Source organism: Elephas maximus, chromosome 16 (assembly GCF_024166365.1).
Source record: "Elephas maximus indicus isolate mEleMax1 chromosome 16, mEleMax1 primary haplotype, whole genome shotgun sequence".
NCBI lineage: Eukaryota > Metazoa > Chordata > Mammalia > Proboscidea > Elephantidae > Elephas > Elephas maximus.
The window spans coordinates 16960174-16972552 of NC_064834.1; the positions used below are offsets into that span (position 1 = coordinate 16960174).

At 48.0% G+C, this 12379-nt stretch overlaps 1 protein-coding gene across 2 annotated transcripts in view; it reads right to left on the reverse strand.

Moving 5' to 3' along the window:
* SGPL1 (sphingosine-1-phosphate lyase 1) overlaps nucleotides 1-2847 on the reverse strand; it is a 105310-nt gene extending 102463 nt beyond the window's left edge. The window contains exons 1-2 of one of the 2 annotated variants that reach the window (XM_049855804.1): nucleotides 2637-2847; nucleotides 1699-1738 (exon numbers count right to left, since the gene is read on the reverse strand). In XM_049855804.1, coding sequence (XP_049711761.1) covers nucleotides 1699-1725 — 27 coding nt within the window. In that variant the 5' untranslated portion in view covers nucleotides 1726-1738; nucleotides 2637-2847. Of the gene's footprint in view, nucleotides 1-1698; nucleotides 1739-2630 lie in introns of both variants that reach the window. The other variant, XM_049855805.1, reaches the window with a different exon arrangement.
* Between the last annotated feature and the right edge of the window lie 9532 nt (nucleotides 2848-12379).

Consider the following 12379-nt stretch of genomic DNA (forward strand, 5'->3'; position numbering starts at 1 on the left):
GGTAACACAGGTAACACAGTCCCAGGAAGTAATAAGCATATCTCCGTACATGGAGAGTTTTCCTAACTACATATAGAAATCTGTGGTTTACATACATATACTGATCTATAAAAGGAAAAACAGAAATTGCTGATTATTATAAATCGAAATGCATTAGCCCTCCAAGCTACCAAAAGTGGTTCTCCTCTCTGAGTGATGGAATTATGCGGAGTGGGGAGGTCCTTCCTTTTGCTTATAGTTTCAATATTCCTAATATAAACATACATTACTCTTGTAATAAGAATTAAAAATTGGTATTTATGATCTGGAGACCTGGTTGCACAGTGGTTAAGAGCTCAGCTGCTAACCCAAAGGCTGGCAGTTTGAATTCACCAGCCACTCCTTGGAAACCCTATGGGGGCAGTTCTAGTCTGTCCTACAGGGTCGCTGTGAGTTGGAACCAACTCGACGGCAACAAGTTTGGTTTTGGTTGATTTATTGTCTACTGAAAATCCATGAAATTTGGGGCAGGAAACTCTTTCAGCTGACTTCTTTGCTAGGATCTGTGCATAATCCAAGTATTTACCTGTATATCATCTCACACACAACCTAAAATCACCACTGCTCCCCATCTCAAACCAGAACTAAACGCAACTTCCTTTCCCTTTTTTCTCTCACAGACCTAACAAGTTTTGCCACAATAGGAAATCAGCACCAAGTATAAGAAAACCTCAGTTAGTTTTTGCCAATTTTCCAGTGTCGCCAGCCAATTCTTTCAGATAGCTGGATAAAGTGAAGGAAGGGAATTGTTTCTAAATCACGTATCTTGCACAAACAGATACCAGGCTCTGAAAAGTGGCTTTATTAACAAAAACTAAATGCTTACGTGAAAGCTGGAAACCCTGGTGGCACAGTCGTTAAGTGCCACGTCTGCTAACCAGAGGGTCAGCAGTTCAAATCCACCAGGTGTTCCTTGGAAACTCTATGGGGCAGCTCTACTCTGTCCTATAGGGTCGCTGTAAGTCATAAGTCGGAATCAACTCAATGGCAATGGGTTAACAGGTTTATCTGAAGGCTACGGCCTCCCCATAATTCTCACCCTAAAAAGCCTTTACAGAATCACCAATGTCCCAAAAATAAAATGCCATTTTAGTAAACACTCATTTGTCAATACCATTCTCCCAGCTCGATTTGAAGAAAAAATAAACCAGCACAGAAGGAGAAAAGAAAACAGCATCTACCACAGCAACCATCTTGGCCCAACAAAAAACCACACATGCAGATTAGTTCAATTCGAGAAGCATTTGTTAAGCACCTACTATACAGAGCACTACGGCAGGTGCTCATCCATCCATACACAAGAGATGAGATCTACCTTTCAGGGAATCGTACGTCCAGTCTGAGAAACACAAACTACGGCAGGCTTATAAAATGTTATAACACAGGTTTTTAAAAATCCGCTCTGGTAGTAGGATTAAAACAAACAGCAAGGATTGTGAAAAAGATTCTTCAAGAATTTTGAAATTCTCCATATGCTCATCCCTTTAGTTTGCTCATCTGTCCATCCTGATTATTAAACCTAAAATAAAAGGTGGCAGGAATGCTCAACTACCCCGAAACAAGTATCCGCGGGAAAGTTCACACACACATCCTTTGGACTAAAATAAACATTAAGAGACAAGCGCCTTACAACAAGGAGGGTGTCTGGAAACGACTCACCAACATCAGAAGGTCCGTACTAGGCATCTTCCTCTTCTATCTGTAAAAGGGAACCAGGTTTGTTTACTTCTAAAGCTTTAAACTGTGGCCTCTGCCCGCCGAGATCTCCCAAAGCAGTCACGAAATCGTACTCTGCCTCCTTAGAGAGCTCAGATTTCACGTCCAGAAATCACACTCCACCCCTACAGCCCCAAGCTAGCGAACGAGGATCCGGCTGGACCTGCGCTCCCGCCCACAGGCGACCAGACGAATCCAGACCCAGGTTTCCAAAACCGTTCCACCCAGGTAGTCACTCAGAGAACGCCCTGCCCGCCCCGGGTCCCGGAGCCCAGAAGCCCGGCCCATTCAACCGAAGCCGCGCTGAGGACCGGGTGCTGAAGGCAGCCCCAGCCCCAGGGGCCAGCCCCCACTGCAGCCCCTGCAGCAGTAAGCTGACCCCGCAGTCGAACTCGTGCATCCCTCCCTATAAGCCTCTCCTTACGTAGGGAGGATCGGTGAAGCTCAGCCGCCCCAAGCCCACTCCCACCCCGGCGCCGGGGCAGTTCTCCCAGAATCAGCTCCACCCCAGCCCGGCGTCCTCCCACCATTCACCCACTCGGCCCTCGGGGGAGTCGGCGCCCTCGCCCCCTCCCCAGCCAGGCTTCTGCTGCCCCGGCTCAGCCGCCCGCCCTGCATCTGCTCCCCAGTCCCGCCCGGACCCTTCCCTGTGCCCCGACCGGGACCCCTCGGTCCCCAGCCGGGTGCCCCCCGACCTCAGCCCGGATCCTCCCGGTCCTGGACCCTGCCCCCTCTTCCCTCCCCAGCCAGGACCCTCCTCCCCAAAGCAGGACCCTCGCCCCCAGCCAGGACCCTCCCCCCCAAAGCAGGACCCTCCCCCGACTGAGCCTGGATCCTCCTCATTCCCGACCCTCCTCCCCCTGCCCAGCACGGACCCTACCCCGTCCGCCTTCTCAGCCTGGAACCAGCTTCTCCGCTCCCTGCCCCAGACACTCTCCCCGGCCGGCCCGGCTCCACCTCCCACGTCTCCTCCTCGCCGCGCGACCGGCTCGGGGCCGCCGGGCTCGGGCTCCCTCTGCCGCCGCTGCCTCGGCCGTAGCGGAGATTGGAGGTCCGGCCGCCACTGCGGGCCCCGCCCCTGCCCGCCCTGCCCGGAAATGGCTCCCGCGGCGCCGGTCCTGATGTCTGAGCCCTCGGCGTGCGCGGCCCCGCCGCCGGCCGCGTGCACGCCGCCACCCGGGCGCGACACCGCCTCCCCTCCAGGCGCTGGCTGTGCGTGCGCGCCTCCTGCTGGCCAGGCGGGGGACGGTACCCAGGCCCTCCTGGGAAGGTCAGAACAAGGCTCCTATTTTAAAAACCAACTTTCTGGCCACAGTTGGTAACTTGGGTCCCCTGAGAGAGTCTGCCTGCAGAGCATTGTACATACTGGCCCAAAACAAAGACCCAAGACGGGATCAGTGAGCTTTGACACGGTAAAAAGGGAAAGGGTGGGTTTTTACAAAGTACCAGACAGCAAAAGCTAGGAGATTGTTGTCTGTATACGGTATTTTTTTCAGTAGATTTTTTAAATGGCACCTAGATGGGATCTTGAAATCTTAACAAAAACGTCACCCATGAGGCTACCCAATTCCATCCCCTTGCAAAATGTTGTCATGACACTAGTTTAGGGCGTCAACATCACTGCCATCATTATCCTTATCTAATGCCTTTAAGATGAAATTTCTTCTTGTCACACTGCTTTCCTCTGCAACCCCTCCCTACTTCTGAGTTTCTCAGCCCAGAATAATCCTGAAGTAGGTTATCTCTGGGCTTCCTCACCCCACCCCCACCCATTAGAAGCCCCAGACCACTCTACAGTCAAGAACCCCTGAATTGGGTACTGACAGCCCCCTTCGCTGCTGTTCTCCAATGGACAAGCACTGTCAGTGCCAGAGGGTCAGGCAGTGGCCTGACAATGCCCACTCACCAGGAGTCACTTCGGAGTTTCAGGCATACCCTCCCCGTCTCCCCATAGCCCTCTTTACTTCTTCTGCAGTTCCTAAGAATGGCCCTCCCTGGTCTCCTTCTGAGCTGCCACCTCCCATCCCTTAATCTAGAATCTCTAATCAGCTAACTGGAGAGCAGGGTCTATGTCTGACTCCTCCCTGCGTTTTCCTGACACATAGTGGGCCATCTGTTCATTCTTCCCAGATGAACCGATCAGTTCAACCCTGTTCACTAATCTTTACTTTGTCAAGAACTATCCAGGGCACCTTCACATACAAGGCTCCATTTATGTCCTAACTTCCTCAGATCAGGTGAATCTCATCATCCCCAACTTATAAATGAGAGCACCATGGTACAAATGATTGAGTGCTACGCTACTAGGTGAGTTGGAGGCTCAAACTCACCCAGAGGTGCCTCAGAAGACAGGCCTGGAGATCTGCTTCCAAAAGGTCATAGCCTTGAAAGCCTTATGAGCACAGTTCTACTCTGTAACACATGGGGCTGCCATGAGTCAGAATCAGTTTCATGACAATTAACAACAACAAAGCCCAGAGAAGACCACCCCACCCAAGGAAGGTAAATAGTGAGTCCTAAAAAAAAAATTTTTTTTTTTAAGGACACGCAGCAGGGCTGCAGGGGGCGGTTGTGGAGTGTCTTAGTCATCTAGTGCTGCCATAACAGAAATACCACAAATGGATGCCTTTAACAAAGAGAAATTTTTTCCTTACGGTAAAGTAGGCTAAAAGTCCAAATTCAAGGTGTCAGCTCCAGGGGAAGGCTTTCTCTCTCTGTCAGCTCTGGAAGAAGGTCCTTGTCCTCAATCTTCCCATGGTCGAGGAGCTTCTCAGGCACAGGGACCCCGGGTTCAAAGGACGTGCTCTGCTCCTGGTGCTGCTTTTTTGGTGGTATGAGGTCCCCAACTCTGTGCTTGCTTCCCTTTCCTTTTATCTCTTGAGAGATAAAGGGTGGTGCAGGCCGCACCCCGGGGAAGCCGTCTTTACCTTGGATCGGGGGAGGTGACCTGAGTTAGGGTGGTGTTACAATCCCACCCTAATCCTCTTAACATAAAATTCAAACCACACATGGCCTAACCAAGCTGATACACAGAGTTTGGGCGGTGGAGGCGGGGGGGAGTACATAATTCAGTCCATGACATGGAGTTAGGATGGGAAGCCAAGGCTTCAGACGTTGTACTCTGGGCACACCTGAAATATGCTTATTGATTAGTTACAACCAAAGAATGTTAGAGCTAAAGGGCTTTTAACTGTTTGCAAGCTCAACCCCATTATTATAAAGAAACTGAGGCCCAGAGAGGGAGATGACTCCTGGAAGTTCCCTTCAGAGCTCAGATTAGAATGTGGATCTGGCCTTGGAATTCCGTGAGTTCTAAGACTGTGTGTGTGAGACTTCAGGCTCCCTCACTCCTCTACCCCTCACTCCCTCTGACTGCAGAATAACAGCAGGGATTGTAGGTAGGAGCATTAGATAGAAGGCCAGGGAAAGAGAATACACAAGGATTAAGAGAGAAAACATCAGCCTGCACAGAGGGATCACATAGAACCAAGATGGAACAAACTCTGTACCAAGTGTTGGTTTTACAAGCCCTAGACATATAGGTTGGGGGCTTGAGACAAAGCAAGAGAGAGGGGAGGGGGGCAAAGGGAATATAAGTGAAAAAGAGAATGTTAGTTAGGAGAGAAGAGGGGAACGAAAAAGAACGAAGGGTTGACTCATGAGAGATTACATGCCAGCCTCCTTCCCCCACCCCTAAGTACCCCCACAATAGGGGCTTCAGAATTTCTACAAAGGAGAGACTTAGCTGGCTGGTGGGAGGCAAGGATGGAGTTGCCTAGAACTTCATTGTTCAAAGTGTGGATTCCTGACTAGCAGCACCTGGGAACCTATTAGAAATGCATGTTCTCAGAGCCCCAACCCAGGCCTACCGCGTCCGAGTCTACATTTCAACAAGATGCCCAGGCAACATATATGCACAAAAAAGTTTGAGAAGCATTGGTGCGTGTGCTTTCCTGGGCACCCTGTTTGCAGACAAAGCACAATGTTTTTATTAAGATTGTGTGTTTGTGAGAGGTGGTTTAAGGAGGCTGATAAAATGTGTGTATAAAGGGGGGAAGGGGAACTAACACCTCTCAAGTTGGCCTTTGGAACCAAGATTGGGGGGGATTAGAAATGCAGGAGATCCAGGTTCGACTCCCAGCTGATAACCTCATGTACAGCCACCACACATCTGGCAGCGGAGGCTTGCATGTTGCTATGATGTCAAGCAGGTTACTGTGAAGCTTCCAGACTAAGACAGACTAGGAAGAAAGGCCTGATGATCCACTTGCAAAAATCAGCCAGTGAAAACCCTATGAATCATAATAGTCCGATCTGCAACAGATTATGGGGCTGGCACAGGACTGGGCAGTGTCTTTGTTCTGTTGTACCTGGGGTCGCCATGAGCCAGGATGGCAGCTAACAATAGCCTTGCCCAGGAACATGGCCCAGTTGCCAATTCAACCAAAAGTCAGAGTGAGCAAGCCCTTGGAGGACTAAGAGTTATTTCCCAAGGCAGCGCTGCCTTTCCCAAAGCAGCCCACCACTGCTGTTCAAACTGCATGATGGCTCATAGAATATCGAAAACAGGGAATGCCTGTGTATCGAAAGCCAAATAAACACAAACTTCCTTTGGCAGAAGGAAACCAGCTGGGATAACAGAACAGCTTTGAAGGCAGGCAGACCTATTTCTCCCCCAAATCACCATAGGCAAGTTCTTTTAAAGGTTTCTGCTCTCATTATCTGTAAAACAAGTGTTAATGGCATCCACCCCCCAGGACTATTTTAAGAATTGCAGGAGAGGATATGAGAGTATCCGACAGTAGACCTGAGCCACAGTAGACGCTCAAGAACTCTAAGCCTAACTCCCTCCACGGCCAGGGTGGGTGCAAATAAGATTCCAATCTATGTTCTGTGATTATCTAAACCAAGCCCTTTCACCTTATTGCTCAAGGTCGGGTTCAATCCCCATTAGCACTAAGATGATTAGTCCTTCTAACATGCCCATTGCCCTCTTCAGAGCATCCTAATATTCCAGCCCCAAAAGCTCAGGCTCAGAAGGTCTAGTGAAACCTGTGGGCTCTTGGGAATCTCTGGGTGGTACAAATGGTTAATACAGTCTGCTGGCTACTAACTGAAAGGTTGGAGGTTCAAGTCCACTCAGAGACAACTTAGAGGGAAGGCCTGGTGACCTACCTCTGAAAAATTCAACCATTGAAAACCCTATGGAACACAGTTCTACTCTGACAAACATGAAGTCACCATGAGGCAGAATTGACTCAACAGTAACTGTTGTTCTTTTTTTTGCGGGGGGGGTGGTCAGGGGCATGGTTCTTGTGCTGGCTTTGGGACTCACATGCTGTTTGGCTTTGGATTAACAATTTACCGTCTCTGGGTCTCAATTTCCTCATCTCAAAATTGGGTAGAGACGGGAAGCTACTCTCCAGCTCAGCCAGTCTGGAATTCTCTGTGCCCCACTCAGGTTACACTTCCCAGAAGCCTCTGTTTGGTAACCCCCTCTCTCCCCAAGCTCCCAGGAAGGGCCCTTAGTTACGAGGTTATTTGGTTGGGGCGGGTGTCCATTCTGGTCCTGCTCTGAGTCTGAGCAGTGTTGCGAGAATGCCCTGGGAGGCCTGGCCAGCTCTCTGCCTCACTGCCAGTGTTGACACAGATGGGACCTAATGAAGAGGCCCAGGGTAATGTAAGTCCTGGATAAACAGAGAACTAAGGGGTTAATTACAAGCCCTGGCCACAGTGACTCCATGCCTGGCCCTGCAGAACCAGTTTCCAGGGTTGACTCAGAGGGACTGGTCTTGGGACAGCAGGGCAGCCCCTGTACCCCAGCTCAGGGGTCAGGGTAAGCAGGGGGCGTCCATCTCCATAAGGCCACGACAAGCCTTTTTTGTCTCTAAAAACTGAATTAAAGAGCTTTTCTCTAAAAAGTTTTTTTAAACTGACTTAAGGACAGAACTATTCTTCAGCCTCAGGAGCTGGCCTATGGAGAGGGGTCAGGCTGGCTTGAGCTGAGAGCACAAGATGAGCAGATCCAGGCAAAGTGAAGGAGCTGCAGACACCAAGGCCCTGTGATAGGGTGAAGGAAGACCATTGTGGCCTGAGGGCTGGGAGTGAAGGGAAGGACAGGGAGCAGCTGGCACGTGGGTCAGCAGGGGACAGATGTGCAGGACTGGTGTGGCAGATGCACATGTCTTGGGGAAGCCAGGCAGGTAACATCATGTGACTGTGACCACGTGGGATGTAGACCTCACTCATTTATTCAATCATTCAGCTATTAAATGCTAGGTTGCAATATCCTGGGCATGGGATGTATGGTTGAGCAAAACAAATATCCCTGCCCTCATGCAGTTTACATTCTAGTGGAAAGATACTGGCAAATATAATAAATAAGCTGTATGATAAGGACCCCTGGAGGCACAATGGTAAAGTGCTCTGCGGGGGCGGTTCTACTTTGTCGTATAGGGTTGCTGTGAGTTGGAATTGACTCAGTCACATACAACAACAACAACAACAAAAGCATATGGTAAATTAGAAAGTGCTAAGGCCTACGTCCCTGGGTGGTACAAATGAAGGCACTTTGGAGGAAGGGCCTGGTGATCTACTTCCAAAAAATCAGCCGTTTAAAACCCTACAGAGCACTGTTCTACTCTGATACACGTGGGGTAGCCATGAGTTGGAGCCAACTCAAAAGCAATTGGTTTTTAAGAGCTATGGGAAAAAAAGCAGCAGAGCCGAATATGGGGAATAGACTGGGGAGTGGAATATCACAGGTATTGCAATTTTAAATAGAATGGTAGGGTAGGCCCAACATCTCAATTATCCAAGGAAAGCCAGAAATCCAGGTTTTTGTGGTCAGATCTTTCAGTTTTAAAATGTTGATGTTTCCAGAGCCTGCCAGAGTCAGGGATTATTCCCACTCTCTTTGCGAGGCCTACTGTGGTTGTTTATGTTGAACAGTGAGAACAGGTTCAGGAAGCCAAGAAACAGAGCCCAGTTAAAGAGTTTCTCACGGGCCCACTTATTCTCTAACCAGGACAACAGAAGCAACCTTCAGATACTACCCACAATGCTTTTCGGCCATCTATGGAGAGGGCTTTTTTTTTTTTTAAAATATGTCCAAGCTGTTAAGAACTCCCATTTTCTTGGGGCCGCCTCAGAGTGGCTGCCCACAGACCCCTGCTTGCCTGAGCTCTGTTGGGAAGGCAGGACTGCTGCTCGAAAGCAGGACTCCCTCTGAAGAGTGGAAATGACATTCAGTGCCGCACCCAATCCTGCCTCCCTCCTTCCTCTGAGAGTTGGGGGCTGACGCAGCATGCCAGTCGCTCTATATTCTTAGCAACATGAAACAGTGAGCCAGCACAATTTCTGGACTACAAAGAGAGTACTCATAAGAATTTTATAGGTACGTGTTGTGTTCTTGTTGCAATCGGCATAATTCATCTTGTGCCCGTGGTGACTTGCTGAATCGCCTGTTCGTTATCTCCATCTTTTTTCCCCCAAGATAGAAAAAAAAAAAAAAAACTCCAACAGTATGGTGATTGTCAAGAGATCAAAAAGGTCACAAAGGAAAATATGACTAAGGAACTCCCAGAATTTTAAACAACTAATTAAATGTTTCAACCTTTTTTTGGAATTGAAATATGCAAAAAAAAAAAAAAATTTTTTTTTTTTTTTAAGTACAGAAACGTCCACAAATTAAAATGCAGAGCTTGATGTATTTTCACAGAGTAAAGACCAGTGTTTAGCACCCAAATCAAGAACCGGATCACCAGTTTGTTTTTTAAATAAATGTAACCAAGGGCCAGATTCAGATGGCAGGCGTCCTGTTTGAGACCTCGGGGCCCCTGTCAGATATAGTGTTTTGAGATTGTTTTCATCACAATGTGACAGTATTACTTGTGTTTTTAAAGAATCCCTCTGCCGCAGCATGGAGAACGTCCAGGAGGGGATCCAAATGGGCAGACCAGTTACCAGGTTTTCACATTAGTCCAGGCAAGGAATGAAGATGGTTGGTTCTCTGGTAGAACAGCGGATGCCTTTAGAACATGGACCCTTGATAAGTGAGAGGGCAGATTAGAACAAGACTCCCAGTGCTGTAGGCTATCAGCTATGTCTCAGCCAGCTGTCCCAATATGTGCCCTCAAGCAAGGAGTCCCATGGGAGAAGTTGCCTGCATAGCTCAGTGGAAACTAACCTACACGTGGTGAGCTATACCTTTAACCTGTTGCAGTAGGTTTGAGGTACCTCTCCCTTAACATCAGATTCTTTCTGCCTCAATAGCCAAAAAAAACCAAACCCAGTGCCGTCGAGTCGATTCCGACTCATGGTGACCCTATAGGACATAGTGGAACTGCCCCGTAGAGTTTCCAAGGAGCACCTGGCGCATTTGAACTGCCGACCCTCGGGTTAGCAGCTGTAGCACTTAATCACTACGCCGCCAGGGTCTCCTCTGCCTCAGTAGTTTCCCATAAAATAAAATTGGTTGCAGCAGTCACCCACAAAGTGATTGCATTCACGCTGACACTGTATCTCTCTAGTCTAGATTCTCAGACTAGCCCCAAACCTCAGCAGGTTGATGTCTTGGTCATCTAGTGCTGCTATAACAGAAGTACCACGAGTAGATGGCTGTAACAAAGAGAAATTTATTCTCTCACAGTCTGGTAGGTTACAACTCCAAATTCAGGGTGTCAGCTCCAGGGGAAGGCTTTCTCTCTCCGTCAGCTCTGGAGGAAGGTCCTCGTCCTCAATCTTCCCCTGGCCAAGGAGCTTCTCAGGCACAGGGACCCCGTGTCTTTTACACACTCTGCTCCTGGTGCTACTGCTTTCTTGATGGTATGAGGTCCCCAACTCTTTTCTTGCTTCCCTTTCCTTTTGTCTCTTGAGAGATAAAAGGTGGTGCAGGCCACACCCCAGGGAAACTCCCTTTACACTGCATCAGGGAGGTGACCTGAATAACCCTGGTGTTACAACCCCACCCTAATCCTCTTAACATAAAATTACAATCACAAAATGGAGGACAACCACACAATACTGGGAATCATGGCCTAACCAAGTTGACACATATTTTTGGGTGGACACAATTCAATCCATGACAGTTGGGCACTGGAGGAACAGGAGCAGTCAGGGTACACCTGAAGTCCTGGGGTGTCCCACCCACTGGCTTCCTCGTGAGCAAAAGCAGCAGCAGTTGACCTGAAGCCCGTTCTTGATCTGCTTTAGGGAACTGCTACGTTTGGTTTTGGAGTGCAAACCAACATCTGCCACTTTGGGACAGATTTTTGCAGGGTAGGAAGACAGAACCACTCGAACATACTTCAGATGCTCTCTGTTATCCACTGTCACGTAATTCTAGCATTTCAGATGTTTAAATAATTCCCACTGGATGCTCATTCAAACATCTAACTCAATTCTTCTGGTTATTGCATCATTTTAGAGCCAATTAAAATCATTTCATTTGAATACACTTACAAGTCCTTCCAATACACAAGTCATACTAGACCTTTAAAACAAGTTGTTTATGGCTAATAGGTCTGCTCCTGACCCCAGCTGTCCCCCTCCAGGGAAGTCTTACAGAGTTTTTAGTTGGGAATAGAAGGTTCTGTGGGATTGCTCCATGTTGTCTCAGGACACAACCTCACAACTATAAAAACAAGTTAAAACCCAAGCCCTACTGGCAGAGACTCAGTTACAGGACATGCATAAGCAAAGGTCAGCACGGGTGGGCTGGGCCACACCCCAGGCTCTTCGGAAAGCAATTAGCACTGCTCCAGGCATTTGGTAAACCCTCCATAAAAGGTAACTCATCACAATAACCACCTAGCAATGAATATACTGATCTACCTATGACCCGGCTTCAGACCTGGAGAAGGTGATCTCAAAGGCAAAAGCCATGCAAAGCCCAGTTATCTGAATGTCCTTCTAGAACGTGGCCCAGAAAGTCCCTTACAATGATCGGCTCCTGCCTCTCTCCAGCTTCATCACCCCTACTTCCACATTACTCTCAGACTTTATGCTCCGGCCATATAATTTGCCATCCAAATTGGGACACTTTCTAATGTTGAACCATCCGTGCATACCTGGCACGAATCCCACTTGGTCGTGGTGAATTTTTTTTTTATATGTTGTTGAATTCAATTGCCTAGAATTTTGTTGAGTATTTTCACATCTACTTTCATGAGTGATATCGGTCTGTAATTTTCCTTTTTTGTGGTATCTTTACCTGGTTTGGTATTGGGGATATGGTGCCTTCATAGAATGAGTTTGGGAGTATTCCTTCCTTTTCTATGTTCTGAAATACCTTTAGTAGTAGTGGTGTTAACTCTTCTCTGAAAGTTCGGTAGAACTCTGTAGTGAAGCAGTCCAGGCCAGGGCTTTTTTTTTGTTGGGAGTTTTTATTATTATTATTATTATTACATTTCAATCTCTTCTTTTGTTATGGGTCTATTTAGTTGTTCTACCTCTGTTTGTGGTAGTTTAGGTAGGTAGTGTGTTTCTAGGAATTCATTCATTTCTTCTAGGTTTTCAAATTTGTTAGAGTATAATTTTTCATAGTAACCTGATATGATTCTTTTAATTTCAGTTGGGTCTGTTGTAATATCACCCATCTCATTTCTTATTTGGGTTATTTGCT